The sequence below is a fragment of the Macrobrachium rosenbergii genome, chromosome 58 (assembly GCF_040412425.1).
Source record: "Macrobrachium rosenbergii isolate ZJJX-2024 chromosome 58, ASM4041242v1, whole genome shotgun sequence".
Classification (NCBI taxonomy): domain Eukaryota; kingdom Metazoa; phylum Arthropoda; class Malacostraca; order Decapoda; family Palaemonidae; genus Macrobrachium; species Macrobrachium rosenbergii.
Genome location: NC_089798.1, coordinates 14,322,364 through 14,342,360, shown reverse-complemented (window position 1 = coordinate 14,342,360; position 19,997 = coordinate 14,322,364). Strand labels below are relative to the sequence as shown.

The 19,997-nt window shown below is 41.3% G+C and overlaps 1 protein-coding gene across 12 annotated transcripts in view; it reads right to left on the bottom strand.

Annotated features, from left to right (window-relative positions):
* LOC136837314 (transcription elongation factor, mitochondrial) overlaps nucleotides 1–19,997 on the bottom strand; it is a 250,307-nt gene that overhangs the window by 167,173 nt on the left and 63,137 nt on the right. Inside the window, exon 3 of one of the 12 annotated variants that reach the window (XM_067102073.1) lies at nucleotides 11,308–11,395. The exons of the other annotated variants lie outside the window; for them this stretch is intronic. Within the exon in view, the coding sequence (XP_066958174.1) occupies nucleotides 11,308–11,331 (24 nt within the window). The 5' untranslated portion in view covers nucleotides 11,332–11,395. The remainder of the gene's footprint in view (nucleotides 1–11,307; nucleotides 11,396–19,997) is intronic. 12 annotated transcript variants of the gene reach the window in all.

The following is a 19,997-nucleotide window of genomic DNA, read 5'->3' as shown; positions in this document are numbered from 1 at the left end:
GATGGACACTGTCTTTCTGGACACCTTTGCAAACGCACTGACAATCCCCAGTGAATTGCCATTCCCCTTCACGTTGATGTGCCACTTCATCTGTTCTGAAGTCCACAGGCCTGAGACTTTTTTGTTTCCCAGGAGGGCTCCCCAATCTAGGTCTGATGCATCTGAATAAAACACTAGGTCAGGGTTCAGAGGAAGAAGCAACTTCCCTTGAGAGAGCTTGTCTCTTGAATTCCACCAAGCCAAATCTTCTTTTATTTCCTTCGTTATTGGAAAAACAAAAGAATCCGGGTGTTACTTCCTGTTCCAGTTGACTTTCTGAAAGAATTATAAGTTTCTCATGAGACTTCCTAGGGACACGAACTGCTCCATGGACGAGAGTGTCCCCAATAGGCTCATCCAACTGTTCGCAGAACAGAAATGAAGGGAGAGAAATTTGTTTATCTTCTGAAGGCAGGAGTTTATCCTTTGAGAGGATGGAAAACCCAAAAACTCTGAGAGCTTATCCTCATCCCCAAATAAGCTATCTCCTGAGAAGGAGTCAGTTGAGATTTTTGGAAATTCAACAAGAGGCCCAAATCCTGGGTGAGAAGGTTTTTCGTGAAGGTCCTCTGCACATTTTTCCTTCGACTGGGAGCGAATAAGCCAATCATCGAGATACAACGAAACGTTGGCTCCCATCAGATGTAAATATTTTGTCATTGGGGTGAGAACACGCATGAATACCTGTGGGGCTGTCAACAGACCGAAGCAAAGGCAGGCTCTGAACTGGTACACTTTGCGCTGGAACGCTGAACTATAAAGGCTTCCTCGAATCCCGATGAATTGGGACATGGAAGTGGATTTTCATGTCAAGAAGATCTGACAGATTAATGTGAACCTAAGTTCTGGAGAGGACGGGCCTTTCAGACCGGCTGGATTACCTCTTGACACACCCTGGCTCAGAACCCCAGACAGCCAAGCTTAGCACCTTCCAGCCAATCAAGGCTTTGGGCACTCAGAGACATGCGTCGTTGACTAAATGAAACCACCATATTTGAGTTGCAAGTTGCTATGACTATATCTGTACTTACCATTCTTGATGGACTGCTGAGAGATTTAGATTGCAGGGCAAGTTTACAAGTAGTCCCCTTAAAACCTTTGTGAATTTTGTCATTTCATTCCTCTTATATGGGGAGATAATATAATGTGACAGTAGTTCACCTCCACTTTTCAAGATATTCCTATCTTGTTCCTCAAAAGTTGCAACCTCTAAATGCAGGATTTCCTAAGCACCTACAAAGAAATTTATGAATAATTGAAAAGTTATCAACTGGGTGAAAAGATAACACCAAGAGGTTGACTTTGTATGTAATTACTTTGTCCTTTATTTCCTCCAAAATGGTCTCCTAGACTTGAGAGGGTGAGGTGTTGAACTAGAACCCTGGGTCTGAGAGGCCTGCCTCTAAATCTCTCCAGAACTCAGGTTGGGAGAAACAAACTGTAAGTTCTGAGAGAGGAAACAGCGTTCAGACCCCTGGTTTTGCTCACTGATAGGCAAAAGGTAGCATGAAGATGAAGTCAATGACTGCTCTAAGAGCATCCCTCTTCCCATCTTTAGGAAGTTTATCAAAATGGGGAACAATAAGAGTTGCTTTTCCAACCCTGACATTCTGACAAGCCATTATCTCTTGCACATAATCTTGTATACATCATCCTTGAATACATTTAGTTGAGAATCTGATAGAGTGGAATTTGGTGGAGTAGTTTTACATGGCATTGGGATCAGCAGAAAATACAGTCCCTGAATAGCTGCCTGATCTTTGGAAGGGACATGATCTTGAAGTTTTATCCAGCCAAATATGGTCTTCCCTATCTATGTTCCTTTCTGCACAGATTTTATTTGGTACTCCAGATAAAAATCTGAATTGTCTAACTGGACAAAATTTTTGGAAAACACGCCAACAAATTCAATAGGAGTGTAATTGTTTCTCTGATTCTTGGTTGAAGGAAGGGTGGTTCCTTAGCACAAATGGTTTCTGGTGTGAAGGTGCTCCTGGAGATACATAGATGATTAAATTGGTTACCTCTCACCTGGGCAAGCCAAAGCTACGAGGAATAAGGTCTTTGAATCATGAGCAGACAGAATCATCTCTTGTAGTGTTGAGGAAGGAAACCACTTTATCAAGATCCCAGCCTGAAATTGATGAGAAGAGCTGGTCTTCTTCTATTTACTCCATCAAGCATAGCTTTAATATGTCTTGTCTTCTGTTTTTCGATTGGGAAAGTATCCTTCAAAACCGGTCCAAGTTTGAGGGTATCCTTTTTAGTGTGTTGTAGCTAGGCCCTTGTCTATTTTCCGTTGAAACAGAGTAGCACTGATAAAAGAGGGACTTGTTACTTCCATATTTATTGTGTTGAACTCTTTGGAGGGCTCCTGAAGAGATTTTGGTACTTGGCCATGGAGCTGTCTCGCAAACTGGGTAATTTTGTTGCATATCTCTGGAGAAATATGGAAGGTAGTTGATGTTTTATATTCTGAAGGTTATCAAATCTCACAGTGGTGTTACAGCTTAGGGTAAGGCAGTCCATATGAAGTATCTGGCAACCTTCTACTTTGACTTTGTACTGAGGTATTCCTTGAGACTGTCTTGACTAGGGGATCCATGGTTCATTTCCTGGGAAATTTGCAGAAGAGCATGTTGTTAGTAACACATTCCAGTTATACGACAGAACAAAAGAGCCAACCCCAGTAAGAAGCCTGGGAAAAGCATAAAGAGGAGAAGAACCTTCCCAGCTAATGTGAAGAGCATTATTACTGATTGCTTTTAACAAGTCCTCTGAAGAACAAAATCTCTTACATTTAGAATTAAAGCCATTTCATGAAAAGGTCTATTTCAGGAAAGAAATTCATACCTGTGCAAATTAAATTGAAGAGATTATCGTCAAGAGTGGCTTCTGGATGTATGGAACCAAAGTCTCTCGATAGGGAATCAGCCATCACATTGCTTTTCCCTTTAATCCATTTAGTTTGAATGTCATGTTGTATTTTCCTTTGATGTTTAGTAACACTTTGATGGCCTCCTGGGCTGATTTGTTCCTAATGCTACCATGTTTTTGACCCAACAGTATGTTACTTGTGAATCTATGTGAATTAGTACCACTTTGTTTCTTAGTTTGTCTCTGAAGTGTTTTATACAGTAAATGCATGCAAGTAGTTCTCTAATGTTAATGTGCAGAGTATTCTCATTTTGTAGTTAAAATTAGTTGAGAGTATGCCATGTTCTCCTACTAATGCTCCACCCCAGCCAAAGTTGGATGCATCTGTGAATAGTTCTAGATCTACTTGATTATTAGCAGAATGTTTATAGGACTATACATGTTAGTCTGTTTCCATGTTTCAGAAAGGATTTGAAAGAAGGAGGAATGATTCTATATCCTTTAGCAAAATATCTATGAAATCTTGAAGGAATTTAAGACAAAATCTCACCATAAAAGGTGTAGTAGGAACAGTTAAGTTAACCATTCCCATCAATGTTTTGATATAATTTGAGGTCAGATCTGTTCAAGTTGGATACTGTATTGGCAAGCCTGATACATTTATCAATGTTTTCCTGCATTGGTCTCATTGTTTTGTTCTCCTTTTTATAATGAACTCCCAGGAACTCTATCTTTTGCACAGGATGAATAACAGACTTTTTAATAGATATTTGCCAACCCAGTTCCGTGAGCACTTCAATGACTATTTGGATGTGAGACTGCATTTGTGAAAGTCATCTGCCAGTATGAGTATATCATCTAAGTAGTTAAAGATGAGTATATTATATTTCTTCCTAATGTTTTAACTACTGTGTACATTAGTTTGGAAAATGATGTTGGAGCTGTCTTTAACCCAAGGGAACAACCATCCATTTGAATTTACGCTTTCCTAATTTGAACGTTAAGAATCTTTGAGCACTGGAAAAGAGGACGTGCAAATAAAGCGTCCTTTAAATCAAGTCTACATGCCCAGTTGTTTAAATGTAAATAAGGGAATATAGTTTTAGGTTTCAGCATAGAGAAAGAAGGTTTCTTGATCATAGTATTAAGGCATTTCATATCGAAACATAATGCTCCCATCAGCTGGTTAAAGCTTGTAAAATATGTGGTTAGAGTAGTAGAAAGAATTTCTGTTAATTTGTTCTATTACCCCTAGGTCTAGTAATCTGTCACATTCTCTCTAGTATTATTCTCTTGCTAGAAGAATAATATCTATCAACCCCAAATCTTTTCAAAGTCTTTTGAGCCTTATTTTTATTGGTAAAAGTCTAACAGCTTACTGATCAAGTTGCATGCAAAAGAAGAATTTGGGAGTTTTGCCAATTTTTAATTTATTTGTCAATGACCAACCTATCCCACTTACTGGTGGGGCGTGAGAGGTTTCTTGGAGCTAGAGGCACTGTAGGGAAATTTAACTCTTCCAATATCATTGAATTGTTAGTAGCACATTTGCCAAATTTTTATCTTTACTGTGAAGCTCCAGGTTATTTTCCACTTGGTCCGAGCAGGGCTCATGGTATTAAGATTTAAAGCATAATTAGTTTTGTTTTTATCTTTGACATCTGAATTAATTGCTGTCTGTCCCCTGTACTCCTTCCCTCTTGGCCACCTCTCTTGATACCTCGCCTGTAGGGATTGAACCTATTCCTGAACCCAAAGCTTCCCTGAATCTTCTGTAAAAGTTAAATTTCTCTCTGTTGGGTAGCCCTGATACTTCTCCAAAGTTGAACCTTCCACCTCTAGAGATAATGTCCCTCCTCTAGAAGGTTTTATCTAAATTCCAGGCTAGCAATAGCTTTATCTTTGATCATCTGATAAGACCCATATATCATTAGTTTCAGCTTTAATAATAGCATCTCTGGTATCTAAATTGAGGTTCAACATTGGTAAAGTTCTACTTCTGAATGAGCGGATTAAACTTTTAATTAGATCAATGTGTTTCCTGAAAGGCCCAATTATCACTTTAGTAATGAAATCAATATCGTTAATCTTAGAGGGGTAAGCTAATTCTCCAGAGCTGCATGCCCTTGAAAAGAAGATATAGCCATCTTAATGTTTTCAATATCAAAGTGAAATTTCTTCTTGAAATCTTCATCAAACAACCTGCCACTTGGCCAAAAGTTCAACTTTGGCAAATTTATCAATTTGAAAAGGTCTGCAAGTTCTTTATTATGATTACAAACAAAGAACTGATCATGAGGAGTTCTTGTCTCCTTCACTTAATGTTAATGTCCAATGGAGGAGTCATTTAATTGTATTTTCCCATCTCTGTGAATGGAGGGCACAGCATTAAAATTGTTAGATATATAAGTAGGAATAGGTTTGTTAAAGGAAGGGGTTAAATTCTTCATAGTCACTACTATCTTCATTATAAGTTGTAAATAATTCTTCATTTGCATTCTCAGGTAAATCTACTGAAAGGGGAGAAAGGCGTTAGGAGGATGGGGAATTGTCATTCCTTTTTGCAGTCGAACCACTTCTGCAATAGGAGTGAAAAACTAGACTCAAATTTGATAATAAAAAGTTTAACTGATGTCTATAATATGGCTCATGAATTTACAAATCAGGTTGGACAGCAGCAGACCTAGAAGGCTGAAGCCAGGCAATCGGGTTCTAGGCTCAAATGGCCTTCATCGGTTAATTCAGGTCAATCGGCATCCTCTCACTAGTATCCCATACTTAAAATTATATAGCCTCTACGGTAATCATCTTATATTATTTATATAGCTGACCTGTCAGAAATTCTTAAGACGCAGTTCCTCATGGTAACTGGGTGAACAATTATATCGAAAGGAAACGAGTTTGATATAAAATTCTACCCATTAGCTGAGGTAAACACACTTTAACCCCATTGACAGGAACCCCTCCAGTTAAATGTCCACGATAGGGGGAAGTGGGATAGACGGAAGGAGCTCCCAAGAGGTAGCCTAGATTGACGCAGTATGTTAAACTCAAAGTTAGGGTTAGGGAAGTTAGGCTTTCTTCTCTTTGGCAGAGGCAAATCTAGTTAACACCTCGGGTTTACAACATTAATTACTTTGGCATATTATCTAGTCCTTATAAGGTTTAGGCTCAAACACATAGTTTAGGATTATATGTACTTCGGTCTCGAAATTTATCTATTCTCAAACTTTTACGATTATAAGTTTCTCACGGTGAAGCACTTCGCTCATTGTTTACGTTTTACTGCCATGCTTGTGACGTCATCTGTCTGAATAGGGCTGCTATCCAAACGTTTTTATATAAAAACAGAAATTAAACCTTACCCTTTCTCCACTAGTTTCAATAATGTTTGATTCTGTAATAATAACATTTGAAGAATTTCACTGTTGGAAGGTTCCTGGCTGGTTTCTTCCGTTTTGGGACATCTCTTCTTTTAAGGTTGTGCGGTGGAATATTGTCATCATCGCTAGTTTTGCTGAGATTAACAATCTGCTGATACTACGACTTTTTGGACATTTTAATTAGTTGATTAAGTCGCACATTTGTCCCTCGTGACAATAATTAGGGAGGGTTGTAGTAATGGTGAGGTGTAACAGGTGTTGCCTGTGTCCTGTCAACTTCAAATATGGCGGTTTGGTTCTTGTCAACTCGCATGTCTCTGGTTGCTCCGCCCCGATGGGCGTGGTTTGTGCTCGCCACGGCTGTCTGGGGAGGAGCCAGGGGTGTGTCATAGCAAAACCAGTGGGTCTGAAAGGCTGAAGCCTCTCTCTCTAGAACATCCAATCTTCCAGATGAATGGAGGCAAGGACGGACTGGGACATCTCCATCTTGAATTTGGTTTTCTGTACGTACAAGTTCAGGGTACTTACATACAGGACTGGCCTCCAGCACCCCCGAGGCTTTGGGGACTACAAACAGTCGATTGCAGAACCCCAGAGATGAGGCGTCCTTGACTAGCTCGACTGCTTCTTTTTCGAGGAGAGCTGTCACTTCTTGGGAGAGGGCTGAAAACTTCTTGGAGTTTGAAGGGTTGGTCATCAATAAAACAGGCTTGTTGCTCGAGGGGGGTTTTTCCAGAAACGGGATGGCGTAGCCTTCTCTTAGAACTTGGACAATCCAACTCTCCACTCCTCTTGCTTCCCAATGCTCCCGAAAGTGGAGGAGCCTTGCCTCCACAGGTGTGCGGACTAGATCCTCACTTACATGTGGGCGGTTTGTAGGAGGACTTCTTGATAGCTCTGGGGGTGAAACGGGCATTTCCGCGAGGTCTGGGGTAGCCTCTTTGTCTGCCTCTACCCCAAAAGGGTTGGGGCTGAACAGGAGAAACTGTCCTAGGGGAATGGCCGGAGACTCTCTAGGCTGTCTTGTTGATTGTGTGAGGAGATCCTGCGTACACTTCTGTTGTAGATCAGCCGCAATCTGTAGCACAGTCGATTGAGGGAAAAGGTGCTTCTTGTCCAAAGGCAAGAAGAGGAGTGCAGACTTCTGGGAGGGAGTAACTCCCATCGTGGTGTTCAAGCACCAAAGCTCCCTTTTCTGAGGATACCCATTGCAAAAAGGCGGGGTAATTCAAAAGAGCTGTCTCTAATACCCTTATCCAGGCAAGAGATGACTCCCAAAAAATCCGAAGAGAAGTCTTCAGGGATATGAGGGCACTTCTTCACTTTACGAGCAAGAGCTCCTACTGCTCCAGTCGAGAAAGCTGAGCACTTCCAAAACTCTGAATAAATGCTTGATCAGATGGTCCAATTCTGAAGACGAGAACAAAATCTTGGCTGCATTGAACACCAACCGTCTGGAGGAGTCAATTAAACTGGAGAGGTCTCTCTGGGAGGAGGCAGGTGCTCCCATGGAAGGAGCCTCTTCAGTCGCATACGAAAGATATCTTCTCTGCGGCAGCCTAGACAGAGGGCAAGAAAAGGAGGCTCTTCCCTGCTCCCTCTTGCTCGAGAGCCACTTCTCCACCTCAAGGAAAGCTTTCTTAGCTGAAGAGGACAGTACCATTTTAGGAAGTCTTGAAGAAGTCATCTGATTATCCATCATGTACGTTGAAGCCAGAGATGCCGGAGCTGCAGAAGAGAAGTAATCAGGAAAAGTCACCAGCAGAAAACTGAGTAAAGAGGCATACACCGACGGAGGGGAAACAGAGTCCGCTACTTCCTCATCCTCCGAAGAGATTGGCAACAGATCCACAACGGCTGGGGTACCGATGGGGCTTTCTGAATTAAGCCCAGGATATTGTCCAATTTGTGCTGGATCAACTGAACAGAAGGATCCAAAACAGAGGGAGCAACTGCCAGAGCAGGAGCAGGTAGAACCGAAGACACGGGCGCTGCCGAAGAAATGGAAGAAATCGGGTGCTTGGAAGAGGAATTAGCCTTGGGCACCAAAGAAGCGTCTTGCTGTAAGAGGGGAACGGGCGCCAATGGGCACTCGGGAGTCGATGGGCACTCGGAAGCTGACAAGCCCTCATTAGCCAAAAAGGCACCCAGGAGACGATGGATGCACAACAGATGAGGGGCGCTCAAAGGTAGCCACATCAGAAGAAGCACCATGAACCACTGGAGAAGGAAGTTCTGGCACCACTGGGCGCCTTGGTGCCAAAGACAACTTCTCTGCCAACGAAGATTCAGGTAAAGCAGATAGTACAGGGCGCTACAAGAACAGGAGTTGGGGGCCTGGGTGCTGGAGAGCATTCCAACATCACTATATGTCTCGGCAAGTCCTCTGAAGCAAAAGATGTGCGCTTAGAAGAAGACGCAGTTCTCCATGTCTAAGAGCACTTCTGAGAAGTAGCATGCTTAGAAGGTAGAACTTGTCCCACTAACACTGGTTGATCCTGGGAGAAACGTTCCGGACTGTCCCAGAAGCTACAGGAAGGAAGAAGTTCTGGAGAAGCCTCTTTAACCTTCTTTATAGGAACAGCAGAAGGTTGAGAAGTACTCATGGCGCGTCTCTTCAGAGGACAAGATTCACCTTGCCATTGGCACCTAGGACTGGAGTCACTGCTGGAAATACTAGATGACAGACGAACCACTTCCATAGAGACACCATTTCAGTGGCGCTCTGTTGTAACCTGGGAATCGGCAACGGGTACAACTGAGGGGGTGACTGCCTGTGGGCAGACCCCACCGATCTCCTTTGGGCTGCCAGTTTGGCTTCTCCCAGGTTTAGGGGTTTGCCAAGGACCTTGGCCTAGGAGAATCGACGAGACAGACAACCACCTCTTGCAGTAACACTTCACTATCACCTTTCACATTCACTTTGTCCATTAGGACTTTAACAGAAGCACCAATTTTCTCCATTGTGTCAACGAGTAACTCTAACTTAACGTTAATTCTCGATTCAAGGCTGGTAATGAGGTTGGGATCAGGAGTAAGAGAGCCAGGGTGCAGAGTAATTGGTACAGATTGAGACATGGGATCAGGTGGAACAAAGGATAAAGAATCAGAATTATCAGACATGGATTTTGTCGATACCTGACTAGCTCAAGTTTTCTTACTACTAGCTCTAGCCGCTGCTTTTCTCTTTTTATCCCTGTCTAATTTCATGAAATGACTATTCAAGGTCTTCCACATTTTGGGATCCCAAGAGAAACATTCATTACAGGTCAAGTCAGGGAAACATATTTGACCCCTGCAAGAAGTACAGAGAGTATGAGGATCATAACAGGCTTTAGTGTCTCGTATTGCAGCCTTTACTGCAATACCTAATACTTTGAGAGCCTGAGTTGGACATGCTGACAAGTGTAGTCAAAGAAAATCAAAATAATTGTCAAAATCGGTAATACTAGTCTTCAGAGAAAACCGTGACACTAACTAACTGTGCCGAAAAGGCTACCATAAAGCGAATACTTCACCAATGATCCAAGATCAACAGAGAAGAGAAATTTCAAAAAACCGCTGCTGCCAATCACTGTAACCACAGCCATCAGCCGGCAGAAACATACTGAGCTCGTTTGCTAAGCTGGTTCCTCTCTTACCCCAAAAGTGGGCAGGGTCACTCACCTAGCCAAAACAAAAGAGGCGCTACCGCAAATTTCAAAATTCTAGCTGCTGGTTAATAGAAACTAATAGCTGTGATAATTACTTGGTAAGTAGCTTATATAAAACTGTTCATTCTCTGTATGTCTATAACAAAAGCCTACAGTCTTGCTCTTCAGAAAAATTCTAAAATACTGTCACTGACACTATTTATATCTATAACAGTGATAAAATCAATGCAAGCTGGTGTAGGTCATTTGTACTTCCTTCATTGGAATACTGTTCTCCAGTGTGGATGTCTGCTTCTGCCAGAAATTTATCTCTTTTTAGATAGAGTGGTCCGTGGTGGTAGGTTTCTGTTTCCTAATAGAAGAAGTTATGACTTGGACCATCGATGGACAGTCTCTTGTTTATCACTTTTTCATGCGTTATATTTCAAGAGAGATCTTTCACATTCACAATTGATCCTTGATCCCCTTTATCTGCCGAAAGTAACCAGATTCCCTGAACAGCAGCACCAATATGTAGTAAATGTGCCTTGCTGTCAAACTTTTCAGTTCCGGAAGTCCTTTATTCCTCCCACTCTTGGACTGTGAAACAGCCTCCCAGAGGATGTCGTGCAATTGGAACTTCAGAAGTTAAAGCAAAAATGCAATGCATTACTACCCTAATACTGTACCATTCTTCTTGCATTTTAACACATTTTTATCTATTTATTAAGTTTTTCTTTTTTAATATGGGACCTCTTCTTTCCGTATTTCCCTTCACTTCCTCTTACTTCTTCCTAATGAACACTATATTCTTTGGAAGCTTGAATTTCAAGTCAGTGGCCCCTCTGTGCTTGTTCCATATGAATAGGTTTCATCTACTGAATAATAAATAATAATGATCTAATAATCTAATTCATTAATTTTCAAAATCATCTGCTTTACAGTATTATCTTTTTTTTTTTTTGACCGTTTCTGTTTTCTCTTCAGCAGCCTTTGGAGACCTTTTCCAAGTCCCTGTGCCTGTCTTCCAGTATTTTCAAGTACAGTGTTTGCCTTTCAATAACCATCCCATTCACTCGTTTTTGCAGCTAGTTTAAGATTATCCACCTGACGTGTTTCAGGTTGTTTGGTGTAGATTTACCTTATTTCCTTTGGTTTGAAAAATCAGTTCATTCAGTACTTCACTAATTTGTTAATACTACATTTGCACAGGGTTAAGTTTAGCTTAAAAGTCCAGACTTTTGTTATCCTGTTTGCACTTTAATAAACTATGTATGGATTTATTTTATATTAAGCTCAATGTATATTCACTTGAAGATTACTAACAATTTTATCATACTAATTAACTGTGCCCTCATACTTTACAGTTATCATACTTGATGTTTTCTCTTCATTATCATGTAGTATTATGTTCTTCATCATGAAGTCAGTATCCCTTTGTCTTCACCTCTAGAGTTACAGCTTCTGCAATTACAGATTAATTTCTCATCCATAGAGTTGTGTACCCTTATCAGTGAATGTTTAATCATTTTTACATTTTAACATGCCTCAACATAGAGGTATGGGGACTCCAGGCTAACAGTATTGAAATGTTATGGCCAGCACTGTAAAAGGCAGTAAAACTAATACACAACAGATGTCGATGTATCACACATCTCCCGTATTGTAATTATTTTCCACTGGCATTATCATCTATGAAACTCATGGCACTGTATTAGCACCATGTAATTTAAAAAGAACAACTTTAGCTTTAAGAACACATCTTTTCAGATTTGTAACTCATTTATTGCCCAGCTGGACAAATCAGGCAGACATCATCATTCCTCATTCAGCTGTTCACATAACTCACACAATGCAGACCTCAGTGATTTCTCTTCTTTAGTGTGCAGGTCACAGAAGCATTCTTAGCAACCTTCAGATCAGACTGAAGAACAAAGGCAAGAAACACAATATGACTCTAAATCAAGTAATTCAGCTCTTAGCAGATTTCAGTCTTCAGACAAGAATGTATCTGCTCACTGAACCAACCACCTCTAGATTCAAGCAGAATTTAAATAGTTGGAAAGCTTCAACTTTCGAGCAGGATCAAAAGTTTACCTTAGTTTAACCCGACCACTGAGCTGATTAACAGCTCTCTTAGGGCTGGCCCAAAGCATTAGATTTATTTTACATGGCTAAGAACCAATTGGTTATCTAGCAACGGGACCTACAGCTTATTGTGGAATCCAAACCACATTATAGCAAGAAATTAATTTCTATCACCAGAAATAAATTCCTCCAATTCTTCATTGGCCAGTCGGAAATTGAACGCGGGTCCAGCAGAGTGCTAGCTGAGAACGGTACCCACCTGTCCAATGAGAAACTGGACAGGTGTGACACATCAAAGGGTATCTCACCTACTACGTTTTCATTCAGCCATGGCGTGGTGAGACATGACAACAGACACACACACTAGAAAACCCAGTCATAGGCACGGCACCTGTGTCAGGTGTAGTGCAGCATGGCTCATATGCCTCTCCCAACTTACACAATATACATGACCTCCTCTTTTCCTTGTGGTTTGATAAGCCTGTACTGAACATAACAGCCTGCTCTAACAGTGCATACTCAACCTGTTTACATGGTATGAGTTGTTACTTGTGAGCTCATTAAGCTAAGACAGAACAGTCTCCCAAGCATCATGTCTTACTGAGTTCCTGAATTTTTTTTTTACTTTAAGCTCACTCACAATCTGGGATTAGCAGTACTATGCCTTTGCTAGGCAAGCTCTTGACACTATGAGAGGCTCCTTTTTCTATAGGTCCTATTGCTTTGCAATTTTACCTCTAGTCAAAGATGCCATGAGTTTCCTCCCTCTTCTTTTGTGGTTTTGGATGAAAAGCCTCTTGCCCACACCTCTCTCAAGGAATCATATGTGGCTTCAATAAATGAACAGTGATTTAGACACAATTCAGGGAATATCCTCATGGCAGTGCATTACAATGAGGAAGTGGTCTTTCATCACCACAGTAATGCTTTACCCAACCAGAAATTGGACTGGGTTTCCAAAGCTTTTAACTTTCAAAGACAAGCCTTGCCAACCAAATTAGCCTTGGCTATAACACCAAAATTGAAAACAAAGACTGAAGAACTCAGTTGGAGTTTGAACTTCTTGTGGAAGCATGCTATTTTCAGTAAGGTCCATTGCAGAGTGGAGGGTAAAGGAACTACAGCATATTTCAACAACCTATGATTAACTCATACTTTTTTACTCACAGAAGCCTGTCTAAAGTAGGTAAGACTAGAGCTAGTGCCTTGTTTATCTCCATCCTCTAGTAAAAGGCTGTCTTGGATGGAACTAAGTTTGAGTTGACACAATTGATAACTAGGCACTTATGCTAACACATATTGATGAAGCACTGAAGGGTCACACAAAACTTTGCAGCTGAAAAAACCATCATCATCCAGTTATCCTGATATCTCACCAACCTGATATCTTGCTAGTGAGCCTAGGTAGTTTGGGCTAAGACTTGAGAGAAGATTTTTGGGGCCATCACCAAGCCATAAACAGAGGACCCTAAGTTGAAACTGAATGGCCCACCCCAGGAAACAGGGTCTATTTCCTTGAGAAAATTTAACTGGGACTTGAAAGTAAATGTCATTCAGGTTAAATGAAACCAGGAAGTCATCTTTTCCCATGAACTAGTAAACCAAGACATCTTTTTCCTATCCAAAAGGTAGGCAGTCAAAAATATCGGTTGAGAGAACCTTAGGCTGATGATGGGTCTCCATCCTCTTGAGATGTCTGCACTAAGAACTTCCCCATATTTACCCCCACTTCTGCAAGACCACAGTATTGCTACAAGTGGGCAAACTGATCCACCCAAGAAAAGATATCTCCCCTAGGACTAGAGGCACTTGAAAAGGATGTCTTCCCTGACCCTTGGTGATATCTCTTGTGGAGGAAGATACAAATGAGCTCTTACAGTGGAGCGGAATAATGGGAAAAAAATGCAATTGTGATACAAGCACCAGATTTGACATGAGAACTCTTATTACCCCCAAAAATCATAATCAACCTCTGGCCACCTCAATATTTGGCTATTTCCAAGATGGCTGACACTTTTCCAGAATGGCAGCAAATTTGCTGTATATGTCAAATACTTTCATTTCATAAGCCTATAAAAGTTGCATATGTCCATATAATGATTGAGAATTTGTATTTTGGCATTCTTACTGTCATGAACAGATAAAGTGAACACATCTTTCCAATGTGGCCACCATATGAACACCACATTTCCAAAATGGCCACCAAAGATAAAATAGTATGTATCTCCTGAGAGAAACCAATATGTTTTGTGTATCAATTAGTTTTAGCAAGTGCAGCTGCAGAGAGCTGCGCAGCTAAGTCCAGATTTGTAGCACTTGCACCTGCCATGGCATTACTTTTTGCAGCCACACTTATTCAGTTCTTGGCAAGATTTTGCTACTACTGTATTGGCAAATCTGTCCAATACGGAAACCAGGTGCCATCAATCTGTTGCCATCCCCAGTGTCTTGGACTGGGCAAAACTGGATGACATACTAAAGACTGGCACCAAATGTGCCTTGCTTGAAAGGCAGCTCTCTTGCAATGCTCTCTAAGAGCAGCCATTGTAGGGGGAATGCAATCATAAGCTCTTTGCTTTCTTGCAAAGAAAGCAAGTCTAGCCTCATTTACATTTTTATACGAACTGCTTCTGTCGTACATTAACACCACAAACTCTTCAATAATTTGCAGGTCTTCATCTTCTACACCTGCTGGTATTGAACTTAGTTTGGTGAAGGTGGGTGTCCTCACCCTTTTCATCAGTGCTAGGATGCTGAAACAAAGATATGCCTGTCCCATGGCAGGATGTTTGTGCAGTTGTGGCACTTGGATTTATGGTCCAGATTGTCAACAGCACAAGTTGTAAAGAGCCCTTTCCTTAGTGTAGTGGGAAAAACTACTTCTTCCTCCACAGCCGTGGTTACAACTGCTTCTCCTAACCCTTTAGTCAATTCCAGAACCCTATCATAGCTGATGCTGATTCCATGGTGATGGAATGTATCAATTAATTGACACTTCCTAGTTTTTGCAAAGACCAGGAGACCAATATATATTGGGAAATGGAGGTTCTCTTGACTTGGAATGTCTGGAGAATGTTGAAGATGCTGGATTCTTTCGAGAGTTGAAGTGCAAAACTTGTGCTAAAGCTAGATCAGTAGATGATGTTCCATATTCAAATTGGGATTTTATATCACCACCGTTTTGTAGCACACTTACAAATTCCAACAAACTTGGTGGCACAGATTATCTTCTAGTGTCTGCTGTTAAGGTCCCATCAAATTCTATCTCATGTTCAAGCATGTTTCCTCAATATCTTAGCTGCTTTGGCCACGATTAGTGCATCATTGTACAGGCAGTCCCCAGTTAACGGCGGGCTTGGTTAATAGCGATCTGGTTTTATGGGGCTTGTCTAGCAACGAAAATCGGCAATTTTCAGTGCAAAAATCGCCAATTTCTGCTTATCGACGCCGATAATTGGGTAATGGCACCAATACATACCTAACAGAGGTGCCAATAACCGAAAATCGTCACTTTTCGGTGCCGATTAGCCCTGAAAATCGCCAAAAAAGTGCTGGAAATCGCCAATTTTCGGTTAGTGGCGATTTTCAGTTATCATCACACCCCCAGAACGGAACCTCTGCTGATAACCGAGGACTGCCTGTAGTCACATGCCATGGCTAAGGCTTCTCCCATTTTCCTTTTGAAGGCAAACCAAATTTCTCTTCCCTTTTTAAAGTCCTCCAGTTCTGGGATGCGGGCAAGTATCTGTTCTTTCAACCTTGTTTGGTGCACAAAGGAAGAATCAACATTTAGCTGTTCCAGTCTTTGTTTGTACAAAACATAAAGTTCTACCATTGTAAAATAGCAGCACCCATCTGTAGTCAACTGCTTGTCTCTTATGTACATCTCAAGCTCAGCAGAAACATGGGCACATGCCTCTTGTCTGTACTGCACATAATCATCTCCAATTTTCTGGGAATTTAGCCAGGCCCTTTCCCTGTTGTACACACCTGTCAGACAAGATGGGTGATACATATGGTCCTGAGAAACAATATCTCCAGCACTAAGCTTGGCCAGAAGTTTCTCCTCTAGTAGGTTGGTGGCACATCGTTGCAGCTTTTCATGTAAAGGCAATGTCATGGCCAATCGTAAATCTTTGATTGGTGCTGGTTGGTCACATATGAAGCATATTCCTTCTTTCTCAGTCTTAGATTCTTCTGCATCTTCTTCAGCTGCCTTCTGGCTACTACGTGTGAATTTTGCTGATGGGGCATCATCATCTTTTTTTTGTCTTACACAGTGACTCCCTTTTCCTTTCCAGTTTTGTTCTTTTGAACTTCAGCATACATGATTCATGATATGTTGCTTTGTTATTTTCAAAGGTCTGCAGAATTCCATCACCTTCATCAAGCCTTTTGGGATGGAATGGTATACGCATTGCATTTAACTTATAGAATTCAGGAATATTTGTAGCAAGGGTAACATAGCCAGCACCAGATGCATCAACTAGTCTTTCACGTGTGTCCTCTTGGCACAAGCAACAAAGCTTCCAGTTAGTCGTACTATCTCCCTTCAGGAAAGACACTGACTTCCAAGATTGTCCTGCCATTGCTTTTGTTCTGTAGGCCAAGGGTTTATACTTTTACCACCTATATAACATATATGCACTTTCAGATATGTGATACAACTAGGCTCAGACATGTCATAATCATTTATCCAATGCTATTTAATTCCCATGTGAGCTGTACACCATCTAGAAGACTAAAGCCCCATCTTTTGGCTCGGCTCTCCCGCTGGCACATCCTGTCAATTCAGGTGCAGCTGTTTAACTTTGAAGTGGGGCTAGCTAAACACCATTTGGGAAACTAATAACAAATCTCTGCCATCAGCTACCACTGAACCCCATGCTGAGTTTCACAGCTATAGTGTCAACCAGTGTGCCCTGGTAGTACACTACACGACATTACACTTTTACATTGCTTATTACCCATTTTTTCCTAAATGAGGATGAAAATTAATTAACCGGGGATTAATTGATTTCTAATCTACAGCAAATGAATTGATCAGGCTGACGTTACCCCAAATCCATGTATTACCCGACCTTTAGCCTCACATATGAGCTTAAGTACCAATTTTTGGCATTTTGGCAGACATTTTTGATATAGTGACAGGCATCTTGGATATTTCTATACAGAGAAATGATGTATCTACATAAATAAAGGCTTGTTTTTAATATTTTAATATAAATTGGGAGTGACCTAGGGATTTGAATGTGATTAATCAATTAAATACCAATATTCAAATATCCACAGGACACCGTTTTGAAAACCTGTCAGCCATCTTCGAAAATGGCAAAATTTTGTGTGGCCGGAGGTTGATAATGAGACCAAGGGACAAGAAGAATAGTTGAGCCAAGTTTCATGCTTGTATCACCATTTGCACTTTTCCCCTATTTTTTTGTAGTTACCTGCTCCACTATTAAGAGAGCTTTTAGTTTTGACAAAATGGCAGCAGTTGGTCTTGAGCATTACAAATCAACTCCTGGAAGATTCACTGATCACTCCAGATCTCACTATGAACAGGAAACTTATTTCTTCTTCTAGGTGCATATCTATCATCAACATTCTCTATCGTGAACTACATCCTAAAGAGGAAGGACACAGTCCTCCTCTCTGGACATTGACACCTTGAGAAAGGCAACTGCTGACTGTAGGAGAAAAGAGTGCTTTAGTTTCAACCCTTTCCCTTATGCCAAAGGAAGGCGACTGCACAAGTTTCCTGGGACTTAAGTCAGGGGATCTTATTTGATCTTGTCAAGACTAAACCCACTGAGGACACAGTGGTCACAGTTTTGTTCACAAAAGGCTAAGGACATACAATTTTGGTCTCATCAGATACTGTACTTGAAATGCATTACATTTAAAGAGCTTACTTATTTTTTGTTGAAATACAGGTTCTTTTTGACAGGGTGGCCACTAAGTACTTCTTCAGTTACTGTTAGAGGTGAAGGTAACCATTACCTTTAGTAGCATTGCATCATGTGGAAGTTTGTATCTAAAGATCCTGCTTGGAATGGTAATAGATAGCAAAAGGTTTGCAGATAGTAACAACTGGAAAGGAGTGTTACTCACTTTCATTTCTGGAGGCAAACCCCCAATGGCCTCAGAGACAATAATTTCACCCTTCTGCAAGGGATATGGAAAAGCTACTTACACAAGACAAGATGAGACTGATACTGGAGAGGAGTAGGTTCTACCATCTTGTATTTCCTTAAACTCCAAGAACATGGGGACCCATCATCACCTTAAGGTCCTCTCAACATGTATTTCTAACCAAGAGGTCTTGGTTTACCAGTCCATGGGAAAAGAAAAATTCTTGGCTTCAACTGACATGAATGACATGTAATCTTAGGTCCTAGTTAAATTTCCTCAGGGAAATATGACAAATTTTTAAATCAATTTTTATTTTTCATAAAAACTTGCAGCCTTGACACGAGGGAAAATTCTCTAGTGCCAGCTGGAGCCGGTTAAAAAAAAGTTACAAGGAGTTGGTGGCATTGGGAGATGGTCAAGATGGCAGTGTGAGGGAGAAGGAGTCAACCTCCCATACCCCATCTCAGAAGCATTGCGTCAGTTTTCTCTAGCCCAGGTAAATTATGAGGGGCTGGCTTGAGGTGGGCAGTATATGTTAAGACCGCAGGTTTGTTAGTTATGAAAGTTAGTATATCATAATCTATTTCAGTAGGGGTCTCTTTAGTTTAAGCTAACTGCCAATTACTGAGGACCAACATATAAGACCGTCTCAGGAAGTTCTATCCAACCACTGCTGGTGGTCTAACAGAAAAGTTTGGAGCTGGAGTTCCACTACTACCACCTGCTCCTGAGCAACCTTTATTTTCAGATATTTCAAAGGAAGGCTAGGGAGTACATCAGCTAGATTTGGTGGCCTCATCAAGAGGGCTTTTTGACTGATGCTACAGAGGTCTTTGTCTTGCCATAAAATGAATCAACAATCCAAATCAACATGGCCAAGTGACAACAGTCCTACAGTTGATGCATTTCTAGAAAAGTTGATCCACTCAATGTCATTGTTCCCCAAGTAGCAGACTTCATATTATATTTACAAAAATCAGTGATAAACGGCAACCTTTAATCTTATCAAAGGTACTGACCTGGATACTTCCAATGAGCTGAGGCACATGTAGCGACACTCTGACTGGTACTAACCAAGGTGTTTGAAGCTCTTAGCCTAGAAAGAGTTTGCCAGTTTCCCTAGAGCATCTCTCTCCACAAGAAGTAATACTGAGTTCATCAAGAACCTTCCTGCCTCTGGCTAACATTCCTCTCTTCCCACTTCCCTAGTTACTCCCCTTCTAGGAAGGATAAGTCACCCATGTGCAAACCTGCTGAGCCCTCACTGGATGACGAGGAAGCTAAAGATTTATCAGCTTTTCAGATTTAAATAAAATATGATGTTCCATTAACATCCCTGGGTATCCAACTCTTTCTACCTCTCTAGATTCCTTGACAGGGATGAATGCAGATCACTAAATCACTGTCTCCACCTCTGCTACATCTGAGAAGGTGCCCTCCCCTCCCCTTACAGGTGACCCCATCCCCTTTAACTGAGCTCCCACCCAACCCCAACCAACCTACTGATACATAGGTTGTACATGGAGGTAGATATGGTGGTGAGGAAGAAGAGGTATCATCGATCTTCCTCCTCATCGCCATACTCCTCCCCCTCCTTGGTTTTACCACATTGCTGTAAAAGGAAGAAAACTGTAAAAAGAGGAAGTCTAAGTCTTGTAAGAAGAAGTCCAGGCATACTTCCTCCTGTCACTCCTCATCCCATCAGTGAAGCAGAGGTATCCCTGGCACAGGGGTAGTACTTTGTTACTTCCCAACTTGGACAGGAGCCCTTCTCCTTCCAACCATGCGCCTTTGGTCTGACACTAAGAAGGTGCTGCACTTTCCTCTCCCCTATGCTCCAGGTCTC